The 19168-nt window shown below is 36.4% G+C and overlaps 3 protein-coding genes and 1 long non-coding RNA gene across 4 annotated transcripts; 2 read left to right on the top strand and 2 right to left on the bottom strand.

The window, feature by feature from the left end:
* Nucleotides 1–241: 241 nt before the first annotated feature.
* LOC143465240 (coiled-coil domain-containing protein 39-like) lies at nt 242–9197 on the bottom strand. The gene is made up of 23 exons (XM_076963432.1): nt 9022–9197; nt 7334–7441; nt 7016–7135; nt 6666–6812; nt 6385–6521; nt 6146–6260; nt 5632–5760; nt 5507–5558; nt 5207–5346; nt 4947–5050; nt 4582–4768; nt 4201–4341; nt 3856–4020; nt 3643–3773; nt 3402–3526; nt 3151–3289; nt 2966–3041; nt 2713–2859; nt 2400–2519; nt 1655–1795; nt 1308–1445; nt 956–1107; nt 242–764 (listed from the first exon to the last, which is right to left on the bottom strand). Exons 2-23 carry the CDS (start codon nt 7421–7423, stop codon nt 629–631), a joined length of 2832 nt encoding a protein of 943 aa, XP_076819547.1. The 5' UTR covers nt 7424–7441; nt 9022–9197; the 3' UTR covers nt 242–628.
* Nucleotides 9198–10350: 1153 nt separating this feature from the next.
* LOC143465248 (uncharacterized) lies at nt 10351–12930 on the top strand. Its single transcript, XR_013118595.1, has 3 exons — nt 10351–11023; nt 12263–12437; nt 12723–12930. It is a non-coding gene; the product is annotated as an uncharacterized LOC143465248 (long non-coding RNA).
* On the bottom strand, nt 11077–13374 carry LOC143465247 (uncharacterized). Its single transcript, XM_076963443.1, has 6 exons — nt 13232–13374; nt 12924–13088; nt 12618–12791; nt 12317–12487; nt 11913–11997; nt 11077–11813 (listed from the first exon to the last, which is right to left on the bottom strand). The coding sequence occupies exons 1-6, from the start codon at nt 13322–13324 to the stop codon at nt 11800–11802; spliced, it is 702 nt and encodes a 233-aa protein (XP_076819558.1). The 5' UTR covers nt 13325–13374; the 3' UTR covers nt 11077–11799.
* A 1611-nt stretch (nt 13375–14985) lies between these two features.
* Nucleotides 14986–18351, top strand: LOC143465246 (gamma-interferon-inducible lysosomal thiol reductase-like). The gene is made up of 7 exons (XM_076963442.1): nt 14986–15146; nt 15533–15733; nt 16226–16303; nt 17031–17129; nt 17199–17345; nt 17489–17557; nt 17643–18351. Exons 1-7 carry the CDS (start codon nt 15024–15026, stop codon nt 17700–17702), a joined length of 777 nt encoding a protein of 258 aa, XP_076819557.1. The 5' UTR covers nt 14986–15023; the 3' UTR covers nt 17703–18351.
* Nucleotides 18352–19168: the final 817 nt, after the last annotated feature.

Below are 19168 nucleotides of genomic sequence, written 5' to 3'. Positions count from 1 at the left end.
GGAGAGTGGTCGATATAGCATAGACAATTTGTGGGATTAATCTACGTCGATCATCTTCCGAAACGTCTAAGAGTAAAAATATTGAGTGAAGCAGCTGTTGGCTTTCGTGAGGTCGATATTTGAAATCAACGCAACCGTATGCGATTTTCCAATGACTTGTTTCTCTTAATTTGCTGGTAATTCTTTGACATATTCCACCTTATGTTTGTCCTAACAGTGATGCCTTGGATTAACGTTTCACCTTATAAAGCGCGGATATGAAAAACTAATTACTTTTAAGACAGCATACAATATTCTATTACGAACAAAAAGTAACTAACTGCGCCAAATGCAAAATGATAGCCGGGTAACCTTTTACGTCAAAAGTTTCTAGAAATCAATCGTTCCCAGAATAAACACAAAAATGCGGTTAATCCCGTCTCAATTATCATCTTGTTCAGTAAAACTACTGATTGCAGTAGCTTTTGTACACAGCTTGTAATACGGAGAAAATTAAAAACGTGTAATTTGTAAATGAAAAACCGTTTAAATGGCCAAATGTTTCAGCTTTTCTAATATTAGAATTTTTATTGCTCAAAGTTTTTTAATGAGTCGTTTCATGTGACCGAATTACCCAATGGGTCACAATTTATTTGCGAGACGAGCGGGACTGAGCTGATCGAGCACTTGCCCTCGAACTCGCCGCACTCGGAGGCCTTGATCCCGGCGGGGATGTCACCTGAAGTCCGAGGCCAAGATCGACGGCTCTTGGACTGGTGGTGGACCTGGAAGAGTAAGAAATCTTCAAAATTAACTAAAAATACCTACCCCATTGGTACAAAGGTAACTACTAAAAAGCGTTAAAGTTAATTCGAAGTAACATGATGCAATAAAAGCTGACGTAACACCAGGTGACATAGAAGACAAAAAATGACGTCATCATGACTTATCCCGACCCGACCCAACCCATCCCGACCTGGCGCTTGACAGGGAACTTCTTGGTGTGCTCCGGGCGCTTGATCTCACAGATCCTGCCTTCGATGAGGATCTTGTTTCCGGAGTCACGGTGGGAACAGGAAGATCAGCCTGTTGGAAATAAACCTCCACCGCGCTCATGAGGTCCGGGAACTGGAGGAGAGTTTAGGAAACAAGAAGACAATTTAGATAATTTCAGGGAAGATGAAGAAGCAGAATACGGTAATTGTAGTGGTTGTAAAACAATGTTCTGACGCTTTCGGCCCTGATTGGTCACAATTTATATCCACTGTGACATAAGACCAGAAAAAAATGACGTAAGATCTTCTCAGGGGTTCGAACCCGTAACCCACCTGTTGCATTATTTCGGCGATTGATCTGGCGATGGTTCGGTTTCTGCTCCTTAACTCACGAAGATCCATGTCTTTCTCGTCAAGGAGCGGAACTTTGCTCCCTTTCGCGGTGCGCGCCTCCCGGGCCGCTCGCGACATCTAAAAATTTTGCAATTTGACGCTTTAACTCACATATAAAAGGAAAGATGTTTATCACTCTGGGAGGCTAAATCGGGTTAAGTAAAACTAGAATTTAGAACAATAGAAACAACACGTGTGACGTCAAAATATGGCGCGAAAAATTTCCTACATCCGAGCGTGACGTCAGCGAACTAAATAACTGATCAGCAACGCAATGATCTCATCACCTGCTTCTGGACTCTTTCTAGTTTTTCTTTTTGTTCCTCCACCTCCTTGAGGAGTTGAGCGATCTTGTGCTTCCGGTCTTGGACCATCTCCAGGTAAGCTGTCTCGTCGCGAAGAGACGTGTCCATCGCGCTGCTCATTGTCTGCGTATTGTCAGTAATAATAATAATTGTTGTGGATTTCAATTTAATTTGTTTCGCGATAATGAATTTGAACTTCATTCATGTGTCGCGTTTCCATCTGTTGCAATAACTAAAGCTAAATAATTGAAAAAATATATGACGCAAGCTGGCTTGTGACGCAGAGATATGAATTTGCGCAGAATTCCTCGATGTCGCATGTAGCCTGACAGCGAGCAACAAGAACGTATTATAACGTGCCCAAACGCTTTGTTAAATCCAGCATAACAAAATTGAAATGAAATTGCCCGGCAAAATCTTTTTTTTTCCAATCGTGAAATCGAGAAACGCAAACCCAGTTAGTTAAAGATCGATTTGTCAAAATTACAATGTGCATTAGCGTTCTGCGACAATCATTATTTAATGCGTGCCTCGTTATAGATAGTGACGGTATTCGGCCATGGACAATACGTCACCGATAAGGGTACTTACAAAAATATCGGCCGTGAAAGCAATCAACGTAATAGGAAGCATTTTCATGCCCATTATCGTTATTGTTACGTCACAAACGCAAACATTATGACGTAACCTTTCCTTTTCGGTGAAGATTGCCACTGAGTCACTATACCTGGAGGTCCTCTTGTAGTTCGCGAATCTGCCTCCGTTTGTACTTGTACTTGTCCATGACGTTTCGGAATTGTTCGTCGAGATGATTCTTTTCCTCGTACTCCTCACTCGTCTCCGTCACCTGCGCGAAATTAAACAGATTTGTAAGACAGTCGTCAAACACTTAGATTCCATTAAATCTCTTCCTACGTTGACTTTAAACAATCAGAAGTTTTGGTGAAACTACTTTAATCAGCAAGATGGAGCCCCGTCACGGGTCGGATGTTGCTGGACGCGAGAGGGAGCTACGCGTCCAAACTATAGATGAATCTCACCTTGTTAAATGAATGTCGAAGAGCGCCGTTCCTGCTATTCATCAGCCTCAGTGTGTTCTCCAGTGCTCTGATCTCCTTCTCTGCCTTTCTGATCTTTGCATCCAGCTCGTCACCGCTCCGTTGCAGCTCCTCCTTATCTTGTGCTGCCTGTCGTATATGACGTCACGGTTACGTAATTGACAACGTCACGACCGTATTGGTATGTTTCGGGTTGCATTTCGCAAAATGCGATTATTATGTTTCCTGTCGATACCTTGATGACGTAATAAGCTTGAGATTTATCTTCCTCGCCCTCAGGTGGCGCCATTGAGACCATCAAAATCTCATATCTAAAGTAATCGACAGGTTAGCAATATATTATACCACACTGTTGGTTTTGAGATGAATGTAAGATAGAAATTTGCGTCCATCAAAATAATACCGATCCGAAGATAATACCTCTTCCTAAGTTTGTCAATCTTCTCTGTCCTCTGATGAAGTTCGGAGTTCACCGTTGACCTTTCCTCTTCAGCCGCTTTCAATTGACTGAAGAGCATGTCTTTGTGGACGTTGATCTCCTGTTTACGTTCTTTCATCGCTGAAAAACCACACCAAACCACAGTTTTAACTTTGGAGACCTTTAACTTTTTCCTCATAGAGAGTGAGAAGTTGTTTTACTTGGGTGTCGTTTATCTGGTTGCTATAGTTACCGGTAGAAAGCTGAAGGTATCGTTTCTCCAAACTCAGGACCTCGTCTGCTCTTTTGTGGATCGTGTCCTGAATCCTCTTGATTTCGAGTTTTAGGATGTTGTCATCCACCATGCTGTCTTGTTTCCTGGAGGAAATTTTAAATTTTTGCATTAGTAACACGCAGATGATGAAGAAAACCGATCTGATCTTCATCAAATGCAAGCTTTGGGTCAAGATGTGAGCTTATAAGAGGTGAAATACTTTGCAACTATTGTCTTCAATTCCTTGTTTGATATTTCGTTATGAAGATTTAGCTCTTCAATCTTGCAGGTAAGGTCAGCCTTCTCCGACCCGATAACTTCCATTTCGCGTTTCTGCCTTCTAATGTCGTCCTACACAAAAACTTTCATCTCATCAAAGTTCTACAAAAAGCAACAAAAGATTATGAATCTATGCGAGTTGGTTGAATTTTACCTGCAGGCGTTTGAGCTGAGTTGTTAGAATTGTATGGACGCCATTTCTTTCATCCAACGTTTGAGTAAGTTCAACAATCTTCGCTTCCATTTGTTGTTTCTCTTCAGTGTTCATGTCACCTTGCATGCGAGCCAGCCTTTGCTCCAGTTGTTGTATTGTGAAGTCCTGTACATGCAAATCAACACAGAATTTTTTAAATATACGGCTAAAAATTTTTGTTTTTTTAAAAGTTTGACAACTCAGTGGAACAGTTTGATGAAATTATTTTCATGTTTTCTTTGGGTCAAGTTTTTTTAAAGCTGAAAATCTTTTACAAAAGTTTTATTTTGCCTTCAAAGTTTAGACCTGATTATAAATAATCTCTTGCTGCTTGATTGATTGCTGATCGAGTTTCTTCAGCCTAGATGAGAGGTTTCTGTTCGCTGCGCGACTCCCTTGAATCTCTGCAGCAATGTTTTTCTCTTTTGTACTAACTTCAAACAACTCCTGGAGGAGTAAAACGAAAGATGAGATGCCAAACAAAGGCCAAAAATAACAAATGATTGTGCAGTATATGGACTGATTATGTCAACTAAAACTTGTTCACATTTTACGATAAAATAAATAGTAAAATATTTGACAGTAGTATAGGGTTAACTTTTATTTTTATTTTCTCAACACAAACTGTCACATTTTACAGTCACTTTTTGAGATTAATAGTCACATCACACTTAGGTCAACGGTCACCTGCTTTTTTCGGAAATGGACTTCCCTCATCCTGGTGAGTTCCTTGGAGAGCTCCTTTACGGCTTCCTCTTCGTCAGCAAACATCTTTGCTGCTAGCTTGGCTCTTTCCTCTGCAGAGAGAGCTCCCTTTCCTGCTGCTTCCAGCTTCTCTTGGAGCTCTTCCCGGATCAATGTTGCTTGAGTTAATCTGAGAAGAATGAAGTAAATAGAAATTTGAGAATGTAACCCTGAGGAACTAATGTCATAGGACATTTATTATGCGATAGTTTAAAACATTGAAGTTTTCACAGGTTTCCTGGCTGTAGTTTTTGGTTTTATCAATTTCAATACATTTAAATGAAATATAGACATGATCCAAGGGTTACTTTTCCTGTCTGCTGAGTAGTTCTTTCTTCAAGGAAGTGACATTACTCTTCATCGCTTCCAAATCGGACGCTGTCCTCTCGACAGTATACTTCAGTGTGTCGAGCTGTCAAATAGACTAGATGTCAAACAAGTCATATCAGTCGAGTCACGGCAGTCAAGTCGAATCAAACTTTCTCGACATCAATAAATGTATTTTGTAAATTGTAATGTCTTATGGAGATGGTGGTTCTAGTGATATTGCGAAGAAATTTCTGTTTACTTCGTCCTGAAGTTGTGTTCTTGTGTTTTCGTGTTCCTGAAGGTCGATACGAAGCTTGGCAGCAAGTCTCTCTTCAGCAGCTATCTTCTTATCCATCTCCTGGTTATTCTGCATCTCACTCTCCAGGAAAGCTTGCTTCTCTGTCAGAAAACAATTTTCCATATAAATGCATGGCCTTGGCATTACATGATTAATACATGGATGGGTTAACTTACAAGCAATGCGCTTAATATATTCAAAACAAAGCTAATACTTTACAATCTATCATTAGTTCATGGCTCTGTAACAGTGAGTAGTTACCTTTGATCACTTGGTCTCTTTGTCTGACCTCTTCTTTGACTCTAGCCAATACCTAAACAGTCAAAAATGCCAGTTAAGCTCAGAAAACAGATTGTGCAATTGCGATAAGGTCAACGATAAATTACCGATGCAGCCAAGTCCATTTCTCGATCTCTCCGTTGCATCTGTTCGATTGTAATCTCCCACTGAGCGATGAGGTTCTGTCGGTCGGCGTGAGATTTACGAAATTCTTCAGCAGTTTTGTCAAGTTCAATCTAGCAGTTAATGACAGAATGCAGTTATCAGTTAAGCCCACGCCTTAAGCCCGTAAAACCGCACATTTGATTCAGCAATTTTCATTCTATTTGCACTACGTATACTCTGAGGAACTGAGTACTTCCTTTGGCTTTAATCAATACAGTTGGCTACAACCAACATGATCAGTGTACTGAATGCTTACTAACGCGAACATGTAATTAAAGGATTAATAAATGTGTATGAACTCGGATATCTAATGAATGAACAGCCCCAAATCAGCTAATTGGAAATTATAAAACAATTTTGTTGACTTGTAATTAAGATCCAATCACTGTTTGATAAACATATGCTGTCTGTGATATTGCAATTGGGACTTACTTGATGCCCTTATACCACACTCACTTGAGCGGTCAAAGTTTCAGTTGTTTCCTGGTCAAGACATTTTCTCTTCTTATGAAGCTCTTCAGTCATGTGTTCCATATAAAGAGAAAGCTCTTTAAGTTTCGACTGGTCCTGGCTGTATTTGAGAAAATGTTCGACATTATATCACAATACAATGACTAAATAACTGCAGTATGAGGTTATGTATGTGATCATGGTAGCTATACACTGGGTGTTTAAACAAAGTGTGCCTTGATTACTTTGAATATTTTTGTAAAGTGATTGCATCTTCGTCTCTCCTGGCAGACTCTTCCAACCACGCTTCGAGAGCTTGTTGATCCCAGTTCATCTTTGACTTCAACTCTTCCAGTTGTTGGCTTTGTATGAATATTGTGTTCTGTCAAAACACCGCACATTCTTGAGAAAATGTGCTCTTTACACGCAAAAATAATGATCTATTTGCCATTCAAGTTATTTTGGAAGTACGTATCACAAAACCTATATCTGTAAAACAATTCAGCCATTTCTTCGAACGGTTTACTTCAAAATTATTTCTCTTCTCTCTCATCAGATTAAGATCTTTTTCATGTCGAAGAATTTCTTGATTCAGCCTGCCACCCTCCCTTTCAGAGATTGCACATAAATGCTCTTCGGTTTCAATTTCGTGGCGGTGTGCATTAAGCAAACCCTGAAATTGAAATGATCAAACACAGAATAACTAAAAGTATGTTATCAAGATGCAATTTTAATTAAAGGAAATTTATGATTATATTTCGCGTTAAAGATTACAAGAAATGCCACTCGTACTAGAAATAATGAATGGTAATACAGTAGTTTATAATTGATGAAATTATCCCATAAAGCGGAGACAATGAAAAAATGACAATCTACCAGATTATGTGTTAATTCCTGCTGAACATTTTTAAAATGCTGAGTCATGCTATGAATGCGATCATCATGGTCGGCCACTTCGTTGTTGCATTTTCCAATTTCTTTTTGCATTTGCAGGAGCTAAATAATATTTTATCAATACTGTATTATCAATATTTTATTATCAATCAAAATTTTAATAAAAACTTTAACTTAATTTATTTCAGTTACTTTACTTTGCTTAAGTATTATGCCTAAAAATAATCAAGCTTGTTGAGAAATATAATAAGTTGACATAACATTTATGTGAAAATATTAAACTTCAGCGAATTTAATTACCTCATCTTCGAGCCTTTTGTTTTCTGCATTAGCAACTGGCATTTCAATGCCTTCATCAATGTCCATTTCAGACAGAATTGAACTAGCCATTGTCACCTTTCTTGATCACTAAAACAATTTTGTGAAGCCAAGTTCAAGTTTTGTTACAACCATATGCCGAAAAGTAATTTAATACATTGTTAAGCTGAAAAAGGTCTGATAAAATTATCACAACAGTCTAGGCTAGGGGTCACCAAACTACAGCCTGCGAGATTAGTCTGTCCGTCCAGCCTCACTGTGCCACAAATGATCTTACTGTAGTAAAGCCTCTTAAACAAAGCGGGTATACGGCCCATGCTTACCGGGCTCTTTGTGACAAAAGTTTGGTAACGTCTAACCAGGGCTGACATCTAATTCAGAAACTGACAGAAACAAAACATTGTTTTGGTATTAGAACCTCTACACTGTGGAATGAGTCAATAGATTTGATTTTGCTTTGACTGAAATTGACTGGTAGAATAGCAATTACTGATATTCACTTAAAGTTGTATAAATATGAAGCATATTCAAATAGAAGTTTTATATATTCATATTTGTATATATAAAAGTATTAATATTGTCACATGACAACTTTACACTGGCAAAACCAAATTGATCAATGTATATTATCAACATCTACAAATAGGCAAGCAAGAACCTAAATACTTATGGTATAGTACTATCAACTTTGTTGGAGAAAATGATAATTTAGTTTGGTGATTTAACTTAAGTAGGGGACAACTGTCCTTGTAGACTTGTCGACTCAGTAGCAGATTGATTCGAGCACATGCAGGGCTCATAATTATGTGGCTTGTGTTTGAAATCCAATAATGCTACTTTTGTAATGCTTTTAGGCAAGGCACTTGCTCTTTTTCAGTGACCCTGGTAAACAGTTCTAAATTCGGGCAATACAAAAACATCAAACAATCAAATAAAAAATGTTTGTGTCAACTGGAAAATGCTCAAATGCTAGCTCAGTAACCAGGGTTCAAGCGATGAGGAATCATCACCGAGCTTAAGTCGTGCAAATATTTTCTCAATCCAAGGATAAAGATTATGATACCTAATCATACAATTATGTATGGAAGCAACATTTCTTGTTTTGAGAATTAGCCTGCATTATTCAACTACATAATTAAAGTTGATCACCTTTATGGCTACTTTGTTAATAAACTTCTATTTCGGCTAGCATAGTAACATTAGTTACTATGTTCAATCTACTAAATAGGAAAGAACGAACTACTTGAATCTACTAAAGAAGGTTTCAACTGTAAATGAGTTAACAGAAAAGTTGAAGCGTTTGCTTATAAAAAACAATTTGCTAGGCTTAGTGTTTTAGCATTGGTACTTATTCTATAAAATTTCTGCTGTTCATTCACAAATGGGTTTAAATTGATAACTTACCATATTTGCATAAAAAATACCGTACAATACAATTATTTGTTATTTAACCTATGATAGCCTATGATAAGATTCCTTACATTTCAAAGTGCAAAAGGGTCTTAAAGATTGCCAGCTTAGAACTTTGCTTGCTTACAGGTCTAGGCTATTTAATTAGAATCGCGTGCGCCTGCCTTATTGTGTATATAGGTTTAGCCTACAGTAACAAGCTTAAAACGTTTGCTTTTGCCCCAACACTACAACTTTGTTCACTGACTACAGGCACTTACCTTAAGTCAAAGATGAGTATTAGCAATCAATTGCTTCAGGCTAGGTCAAGCGGTAAAGGTACCGGTAAGAGCCCACTTCCAACAGGCCGGACTTCTTGCTAAGCTGGGTTATGTCTTTTTTTTAAAAAAAACTTTTACATTTATCTAACAACAAAACCTTTAAATGGAGAAAAATTACAGTCAGGGCATTAGAAATAACGTTCATAAAAAACAAAGTTTGCAAATATAAACCAGTATGACTTATCATTGAGCTTAGACGTAGCCTAAACTGTACCGGTACGGCGTACCTGTAACTCCTCAAACATCAAACTCATATCAACCACAACCTGCTTTGTTGTCGTTGTCCTAGTTACAATTTGTATTTGTCCACTAAAAGCACTAAAGAGTGATTTTCTCCTAAATATATATTATTGTACTTATTATTGAACATTCCCAGAATAAATATAATATGTTTGCCACCAGGCATAATTTCAGTAATAAAAGGTACTCAGTTTTCGAAACGTTGGTTCATAAAAGAATTAATTCACCAGCTGGACACCTTTTGTTATCCCCCGAGTAAGTTCAATATTTTTCAAATAATTCTACCAAGAAAATTAGTTCTCATATTTCTACGATACTTCACTAAATAATTTGGGTAGTCTCATTTCATCTGGTGAGGTTATGGCCTTATTCCAATACGTTATATTTTGTTCCCGTGTTAATTTGATTTCTTTGATGAAATTAATCTAGGGTCTATTATTTTCAGTCCATTTTCATACCTTTTACATGGCCGATTAACTTCTGGAAATAGATGCGCATGAAATAAATCATATACTCAATGCAATCTACTTTTTTAACATATTTTCATGACGAATTAGGATGCCTATTTATAACTGTTTGTATTGTAGCGTTCGTCATCCTGAACACTAGGCCGCAGCAAGACTCCATGTTTATTTGCAGAAAAGGTTTCTTCCCTTTTTTGTATTCATTTTTTTCATAGTTCGTGTTTCGCATCAGTCGTCGTTTAGTAGACAAGTAGGAACGTAGGTCCTTTTTAGAGCTATCTCACTTTTTCCTGTCAAGTTACGCTTTTGCCTCAGGACATATCGTTTGCCAACAAAAATCGGCTCTTTTATACTTTTGCACTCCGACTTGAAGGCTTGAATCGAATAGCTTATGAGGCAATACAAAGAAATTGTGATGTGATTATTACTCGATCCTAATACGGGAGTGAAAAAGTAAAGAGACCCTAAAAATCAACCCATCTTAGCCTGCAACTGAGATCTTGACAACTAGCAACAGTGTATTTCGTTGTCTGGAACATTTTCTTTTAAGTACCGGTAGGTCACTGTTGGAGTTGCGATTTATATTTCTGTTTTTTGGTAATTGAAAGTGGAATGATTGACTTACTGGCATTGAACTTTACAGTTTAATTAACAGCACAAGACTTAGCCTATAAATAATAGAGCTGCTGGCCAGATTTGCTCTTCCATGCCACTCTAGCTGCGGTAATATAACCAATAACCTACATATTACAGTATATCTCTTAAGGTTATTTGCCAGATTAGAAAGTATGCTAAGTTTGTGAGGGATAAAAAAAATGCGGACGCTTAATACGCGGAATACGCCTAAAAGTGAAAAATTTGTACCAATTCCTTGGAAATATGTTCCCAATTGTGGACTATTTATGTAAAGGCTACTGTAGCTTCAAAATGAATAACTGCTTATGCAACTGTCTACAAAAAAATCAAAGGTAGGCTAGTATACCAGTGCACAACCACAGCATACCTTTGTATACTAGACCCCAACTACACTTCAATTTTAACGTCAATTGGTTGTATACTATAAGCCCCGAAAAATCTTACCCGCACAATTTATTTTGCACAGGTGTGCTTTTTTCTTAACGATTTGCATATTATCTTTAGAATCGTTATCTTTTGAGCTTGTTGCGTGGGGGATTTGTTTAGTCTGTTCAGCTAATTGCTTTTATGAGACAAAATCATATAGTACAATAACTGAGAAGGTATGTATGTATTGTTAAGTTAATCGTTTCACGGCCAACTTACAAGAATATGGTTTAACCAAATGACAGTCTATTTATTTAATGTCACATAGTAAAATTCAATGAAATAAAATTGCACAAAGCGTTATACGGTATACAAGGTGAAATAGTTTCCGGGAATGTCCGTTTTAGGAATCTTTTACCCATTGTATAGTGTATCATAAGCCCACGGCTAACTACTACTCTCATTGCCTTCTTTGGGTCCATATTTTGATGGAGACGCATAATTTTATCAAAAGTAGAATAATATCATCACCAGAAACAGTTAAAAACAGCCTGATTAATTACGTTAAACCAATACCTTTTGTATGTTTTCAACACATGACTAAATACACGTTCATGGTTTTTTCCTTGTTGATGTTTTTCTGATGATGAAACTATGCTATTGCCACCTGTTTTCGTTATGTTAATCCAAAGTGTACCAAATCAGGCTGTGATCTAAGTAATCTAAATTTTGAAAAAATTTGAAAGTTACGCATATACAAATTGAAACCGAGGCTAAAATAACAAATTAGGCTATAAGACAATTTTTAATAGAAAAAATTGATTGAAATGAATAATCTGAAAAATACTGAAATTCAGCTTCAACCAATGTTTTAAATTAAATGCACTTCATCACTATATCGGACCACTAAAATTTATGGCTAAATCGCTTCTTAAAACAAAGTAGATTTTCAGGCAAGATTTCTTCAACTTCTTCTTTGCTCAGTAACTTGTGGCATTTAAATGATAACATGCTAATGCTGGGCAACTGTCAAAAGAACAAATTTTACTGTAAAGCGCTGTCCAAATATAATCACTGACGCAGTTTTATAGAAATAGTTTGACATATTTAAATAACATGACCTACTTTCTCGAACTTTTTTGTCCACGCTTTTCTTAAAAAACTCAATGTCCTTTTTCGATATCAAATTCCCACCAAGACTTATCCCATCCTTCATAAATTGTATTAAATTTGTAAAATTAATAATTGATTATATAAAGGTTAATGTGCAAAAAACATTATCATACTATTAGAAATATGAAATAGTGGTGTACCAACATTATTTTAAGCTAAACTTAATTTTTGTTAAAAAGTTACGAGGAAAAGCTAGAGTTGAAAAATCCACAGTATACAGTACATTTTTTACCAATTTGCTTCATGTAATTGCTTTATTTGTAGGTCTAATGTTGTAAGGTTATACCATTTTTATTGTTTAGGCTACAATGGACATAGAAGAGTGTTTATTTAATTAAAACCGGTATTGCGCCCACCATTAATCCTCTCATTTTTGTGATTCCTCCTGCCAACACTTGAAGCTGGCTTGCAGTGACGTAGCAATGAGCGAGGACTAATTTGTAGACAGTTTTTCGTTTTAGAAGTTCTCTTAGCAAGGTAATACCTTCTTCGCCAATTCTGTTGCCTTGTAAGTTTAATTCCAATATCTGAAAGTGCAAATGATGTAACTTAGCCTATTGCCAAGCCTTGATAATGCATGCAATATGCATTGTATATATATGTATTGTATAATATTTTTGCAAACTATAGTGATTGGCCATAAAATCATAATTATACTTCGTCACCCTCCATGTAGTACAAAGCTTCGATTATATTTCGAATTTCTAATCTTGATAAACCGCAGTTGCTGGCAGAAAACTTCTTGACTGGTTTTCTTTGCAGAATGTTCTTCAGAAATACAGTTCCTTCAAAGCCGAACTTGAAGGTTTCATCGAAGAAAAGGGATTCACTCTAGTAATTTTCGCACAAATGCTGATAAACCATGACTTAGTTGTATAAACAAGTCATGTCGTGTTACAGTAATTTACAGTCTATTGTACATTTCATTTACAATAGACTGTAATTTGTAATAAATTTCCCTACCTCGTCATTTAAAAGCCGTCTCAACTTCTGTAAATCCATTTGTTTCATCACACAATCTGCAAAGCGGACTTCTTTGAGATTTTTGCTTTTGATCAAATCAATAAGAAGATTAGTTCCCCTCTGCCCCAGCTGTAAACGATTTCCAAGATTCAAGGTGTCAACTCTCTGCAATTGAAATGTTGTATATTGCTCACACATTCCTACAGTATTAGGTTATATAGAACAACAAATAATGTGTTATAAGCAGTTGCTGCATGATATTAATCCACTAAGAGTGGCAGATGTCAAACTGTCTAAATTTAGTTCACCGGCATCGAGTAAGCAGCCAAAATATCCTGAAGAGCCTTCTGCCGAAGTGTCCATTTATACACTTCCCTACTTCCTCTTGAACCCCTTTTCATATTAAGTCATCAGTGTTTTGCTTCGCTGGTTGATTAATGTATGTTTTGTCACCTTGATTAAATTCCTTCTCACAAGCGTAAATATCCAAAATAAAGTTAGTGATTTTTATCAAGATATCTCCTGATGGTAGCAAGACGTTTAAAAGTTGTTTCAAATAACTTGTCATAGTCTATTCTTTTTAGGAAGTACATGAACGTTATGACACATACTTATTACGTTTCTATGTTGCAATTATCATACTAATAAATGCCTTTGTTAGCTATCTGACTCAAAAGTCTAACTGATATTATTTAGTTTCTGCTTCCACTGGCCAAACCACACTTCCATGTTCATCTACCTCATTGTAATTGTTCTTGATTAAAGCTCCAACGTTTTGCTCTATACTAATTTATTTTGTTTTGCCACAACAGTTTGTTATCTATAAACCGAGCTAATATCTTGGTATATGAAACAGTTCCGCACTCAAGCAATTTAACCCACCTGTCGTGTGAGTCATTCTATTGTTCTTATAGTGCAATTGCAGCATGTCATAAATTGTCTCGTTTCACATTTAGATTGGCTTGTGTGCAATGATATTATTAATACAGCCTGACTAACGCTTATTAAAGGTAGGGTGTAGATACAAGACTGCTAGAGACAAAACATAGATGAAATCACCATTTTGCTTAAACAGCAATTTTTAAAGCACTGTTTTGGCAAAAGATAGTATAATTTACAATAACTCTATTTCATTTATAATTCATAACCACCTTTGTGTAGTGAGCGTTGATTGTGATTTGGTAATAATTGCTTAAGTGCTTAATAACCCTGGTAATGTGTGATATGTTTGGTAATTTTGAGAATATAGACTGTTGATAGCGTTGCAAAATCCACTAACGCTAGCATCCAAAATTAAGGAACTTAGAGAAATGACGTTTCCTTGTTATACATGGCTAATAAGTCGTAGACAGACAGACAATATTTTTCTGAGAAAAGGGCCAGAAAAAGATGAAACAATCCATAGTCTAGCAGCCAAATTGTGATTGTAAGGCAGCGGTTGAATATTTCAAACCAGTTGCAATCTCAACCACAAGTACTTGTAGTAGTCTATTTTACCAACAGTATTACTAGACTGGTGAGATTTTTAGCTTACTAATGAACAGCCGAACTCATCGTAGCATGGAATGAATAGCAGTATTGACATACATAGACAGCTTTGCTTTGGTATCATGATCTTTATGCTCAGACTGAAGAAAGTCTTTCCACGACTTAAACTTGGCGATGGTTCTTCTGGACCATTGAATCTGGAGAAAACATTGTTAATGCCTTGCAGCTATCGGGCTTATCTTTAAGCATGTTCCGGTAGAAACACATTTTTTATTAATATATTTTTTTTAATTTTTTGTGTATTGCCTGAATTTGGAACTGTCCATCACAACCACTGAACAAAAGTAACCGTCTCGTAAGTAAGTAAGCGCAAGTAAGTCTGCGTCGTAATGCAGAATCGAACTCGGCTCGCATTTTTACCAGGTGTTCTAAGCCACTGAGCCAACTTAACAGAGCTATGGCATTGCCCTTTAAAACCTAGCCTTTGTTGTTAATTTTAGAAATTTTAGAAGACTTTTCTTTGCCTGAAACTAAATGAGCTGTTTTAAAATCAAATTAATTGTTTTATTTTTAGGACAACTTGGAGTAATAATACAAGCAAAAGATTTTAAGATGTTTGCTAAATTTTTTTCACTGGTAGTTTTAGTTGGATTTTTAAGTCTTGAGCAAGCAAATAGTTGTGGGATAGCTCCAAGATTTTGGTGCGACAGCGTGGAAATTGCTAGAAAATGTGGAGTAAGTTTTTAATTTTTTTCACCATAACGTTAACTTCTTGTGCTGCTTCTGCAATAATGTATGGGTTCGTCTTGCTGCTGCATAGTTCAGATCTTTGATTGTATTTCAGCCTTTCGTGGCTGCAGGCAACGTAGACCGACAGTTTAAGTATTACAGTACATGTTTAATGAAACTATGATTAGTTTTTCGTGTAGGAAATAAATGTCTTACTATGGGTCTATTTGTCTTAGTTGTTGTAATCGCAATCACATGGTTTTTATTTTGTATTCGCAGCAAAATACAGTTTATTCTGGAACCTGGATCATGTCGTACGTCATGGCCAACTCACATACAGATATATAGTGGCTTTCAAGCAATGCATTAAGAAATGTTTTACTTACACCCAGGTTCTTGCTGCATGTTCTTCAAGACTTAAACAAGGAAACAATAAATTAAACGGCACCAGTCCAGTTCGAGTTTCTGTTTATTTCGAGTCCTATTGCCCTGACTCCATCAATTTCATCACAACAGTGCTTTACCCTACTTGGGAGAAACTGCATTCAACTGGAATCATACATCTCATGCTTATCCCTTATGGGAAAGCACATGTAAGCTTTTAAATGTTTTTCGGAGTAACGTTTAATTTACAGACTTGCTGTAAATGTGTGTGAAAAATGGGATACCTGTGTTTAGACCGGCCTTCTTCAAAATTCTGTTGAAATAATTCTGTATATTGTTGTGTAATGTTAACCTGGCATTTTTTTAGCATCATGTGTACTTAAGACCTTGCTCGTTTTAAGACTTTAAAAAGTTTTCAACTTTTCTCATTCATTATCTGCTTGCAAGATTTGTATAATCTCTGCTATTTTAGTTAGCATAGCATTATAGTTCACTTTGTAAACGTCGCAAGATATTCTTTAAATTTGTGCTGTATTAGATTAATTATATCTTAGCGTATTATTATTTTAGATCGCACGGTAAGTGGCAAAGTTAAACGATAGGATAATATCATATTGCCACACTTTGTATGAATCAAATGTAGATTATTTGTAGCCAAATGTGTGTTTTTTAATCACTACGTTCATTACTTTCTCATGCAGTATGTGCATCACCCGAACGATACATATACTTTTACCTGCCAGCATGGAGAAAAAGAATGTATTGGAAATAAGATTGAGGTGAGTTAAAATCTTGAACATAGCCATCCATTGCTTTCTTGAATGCTGTTGAAATCTTGTGATTGGTTATGATAGAACAGAATACATTGCAGGTGTAGAACGCATTTATTCAATTCGTTTACAACAGAAACAACAAGAAAAATGAGAAAGTTTTACAAAAAATGCACTGTAACTTGGATCTAAAAAAGTAGTTGATCACCGGTCACTGCAGATATTACTTCAAACCTAATTAGGCAGCTTTTGTAATTTTAGTCAGGGGGAGGAGGGTGGGTAGTTATTTTCAGAAAAACAAACAAAACAAAAGTACAAACAGAAACTGCCAACTCATTATGATAAGGGTAGTGTGTTTAGTGTCATGTGATTTGAAAATTGATGATCTTGTATTCCATGAGTATTGACATTCTAATTCTTCCGTCACTGGCTTTGCTCAACAACTAATGTTTGCCTTCACTGCGAACATTTTTGCTGCATTACGTTGTTTTAATGTAGAATGCTGCAGATATCACAGCTAAATGCAAGCAACCCATTTTACCACAATAAACAGTTATCCATCCCATACTTATGTGTTTATTTGTAAAGCGCTTTTGCAATCAGTGAACGAATAGCGAGTTAAACTTTAAACTTGTCCGAATTCCAAACTTGATGCAGTGACAGGAATGTATTTGAATATTATCACATGCTGCATTTTATTGATATTGATGATCACTGCTGTATCGCTTGCTCACAGAACTGTGTGATCCGTGAAGCACGTTCTATCACAACGAAATACCTGCCAGTGGTGCAGTGCATGGAAAGTGCATCTGACCCAAACTCAGCTGCAAAAGAGGTTAGTCATTCATCTGCTGCATCTTGCCAAATATTTGTTTTGCTAACATGTGACCATATTTTACCGCAGTGCTGCATGAAACAAGGTTTCGACTGGGAAAAAATCAATAATTGTGCTGAAGGACCAGAAGGAAGCAAATTACTTCACCAGGCTGGTGTTGCCACTGAGCGTTTGGAACCCAAACTTAACTTTGTCCCATGGATTGTCATCAATGGGGTATTTTGTTACCATTTTCATTATTTGGCAGCCATTTATTTGAAATAATTAATGGAAAAATGTATGCTGTTGGTTGATGTCTTCCAGTTCATTTGATCGTCTAAATTGTTTGCTTCAGTTCAATAAAACTTATTTTGTCTTAGATGCACACTGATGAAATGCAGGCTGCTGCTTTAAAGGATTTAACCAGCGTTGTCTGTGAAACCTATCAGGTAAATATGAATGCTATACTGAACATATTAGTTTTAAATTCTGTTCGCGGTACTCAATGGTAGTCTATGTGTTTTCAAATTTTAGGGTGTCAAGCCAGCAGAGTGTCATTCCGCACATAAAATCAAATTTATCAGTCATGCGTAAGTCTTGAGAACCAATGCCAAACGATTGCCCAACAACGAATTTTAGTTTGATATTTCATTGCTTGTGATTCTATTGCCTGTAATCTATGCCATTTATGCACTTTTACTTTGTCATCTATGAAATTATGTTTTTCAAACGACAAGTTAATTTTTAATCAGTTTTAACGAGGTTTTTAAAATATGTCTATGGCATTATTCATGTTTATTTTGATTTTCCTTTTATGGCATGTATCTTTGTATATTTCATCTGATTTGTACGAAGTTATATTAAGTTATGATCATTCTCTGCCGACTTAAAAACCATTTGATGATTACGCAGCGCCTTCCGAAAATTTAAAAATGTATTTTTTTTAGTCATCTACTGCAAGAAAATATATTTCTTGTTCAGCTTTTTGAAATTTTTGGCGATTCTTTGCCATGGTTCAGCTGAATTTGGGTTAGTAACTTATCCTGGGTTGACTTATGTGGTCTATTCTTTCATTGTAATGGTGTTGTTGGTGATATTTCTGCTTTGAATTGTGCCAATGGCTAAACTAATCTTTGCTTCAGCTCAGGGCCAGATATAAAGTGTTGGTTCTCATGTTTTTGATTTTGTGATGTATGCAGTTTTCAATGAAACCTACATGAATAAAATTTTACCGTGCAATACATTAATGTCGTAAAGTGTCAATTTTTAGAGGCTGAAAAATTAAATAATGAAACTGGTTTAAACCGAAAAAAAAACGAAATCTTTAAACCGACTTTAACAGCTGTTTTTGGAAAACCGAACCTCAATCACAACCTAATGTATTTAACGTTCCGAGTCCAAATCACCAAAATTAAATGCGAAGAAACAAAACCTGCAATTGCAGTCCTACCTTTCTCAGCCGTGAACACTTGAGTGTGGTAGTCTCGCCCAAAGCTTGTTGAAAACGCGGCTTTTATCTGTTGGAATCATCAAAATACGTAGTTCGTCGGTTCACGTCATGTAACTAATTCACAGTTTAAATACCATCCTCAGTCGATAATAATTACTGTTCAACCTGTGATATTTTCTTGAAAAGGTCTGGCGTAGGGAACATATATGCTTTTCGATATCGTAGTCGATTTATTTCTTCGATAATAATTTACACCAAACATCAGTTGACCTTTACCCGTTTTTAGTCATGTCTGTTACGCACACGCATGATCCATTTAATATTTTATTGATTTGTGACTGACAGATGACGTTAAACTTGACAACTGCGTTCAATGAGTTTTATAATTTGCTATCTCAAAGGGGGATCGCTTTCCACTCAAATCGAAAAAACATCGTTGAACAATAGTTTATAATATCGAAATATAGGTAGGCGTCAAGTGTTGGGAATTGAGCCTCATCTCTACGTGGAACAAATACCAGGGACGAGATGGTAAACAACATATTTAATAATCAGACGCTTTTGAACCATTTTCAAATGTAGGGCATACTGCGGAACAATTACACCGCGA

This window comes from Clavelina lepadiformis, chromosome 7 (assembly GCF_947623445.1).
Source record: "Clavelina lepadiformis chromosome 7, kaClaLepa1.1, whole genome shotgun sequence".
Taxonomy (NCBI): Eukaryota; Metazoa; Chordata; class Ascidiacea; order Aplousobranchia; family Clavelinidae; genus Clavelina; species Clavelina lepadiformis.
This window is presented reverse-complemented; position numbering and strand designations above follow the sequence as displayed.

Coding starts and splice junctions, on each gene's coding strand:
- LOC143465240 (XM_076963432.1), bottom strand. CDS start 7,423: ATGGCTAGTTCAATTCTGTCTGAAATGGACATTGATGAAGGCATTGAA. Junction 1,796..2,399: donor AACTACAAGAGGACCTCCAG/GTATAGTGACTC, acceptor GACAATACGCAG/ACAATGAGCAGCGCGATGGA. Junction 1,108..1,307: donor TCGCCGAAATAATGCAACAG/GTGGGTTACGGG, acceptor ACTCTCCTCCAG/TTCCCGGACCTCATGAGCGC.
- LOC143465247 (XM_076963443.1), bottom strand. CDS start 13,324: ATGAAAAGGGGTTCAAGAGGAAGTAGGGAAGTGTATAAATGGACACTT. Junction 12,488..12,617: donor ACTACATGGAGGGTGACGAA/GTATAATTATGA, acceptor TTGCACTTTCAG/ATATTGGAATTAAACTTACA. Junction 11,998..12,316: donor CAAAAATGAGAGGATTAATG/GTGGGCGCAATA, acceptor CAATTTATGAAG/GATGGGATAAGTCTTGGTGG.
- LOC143465246 (XM_076963442.1), top strand. CDS start 15,024: ATGTTTGCTAAATTTTTTTCACTGGTAGTTTTAGTTGGATTTTTAAGT. Junction 16,304..17,030: donor GTATTGGAAATAAGATTGAG/GTGAGTTAAAAT, acceptor GCTTGCTCACAG/AACTGTGTGATCCGTGAAGC. Junction 17,558..17,642: donor TTGTCTGTGAAACCTATCAG/GTAAATATGAAT, acceptor TTCAAATTTTAG/GGTGTCAAGCCAGCAGAGTG.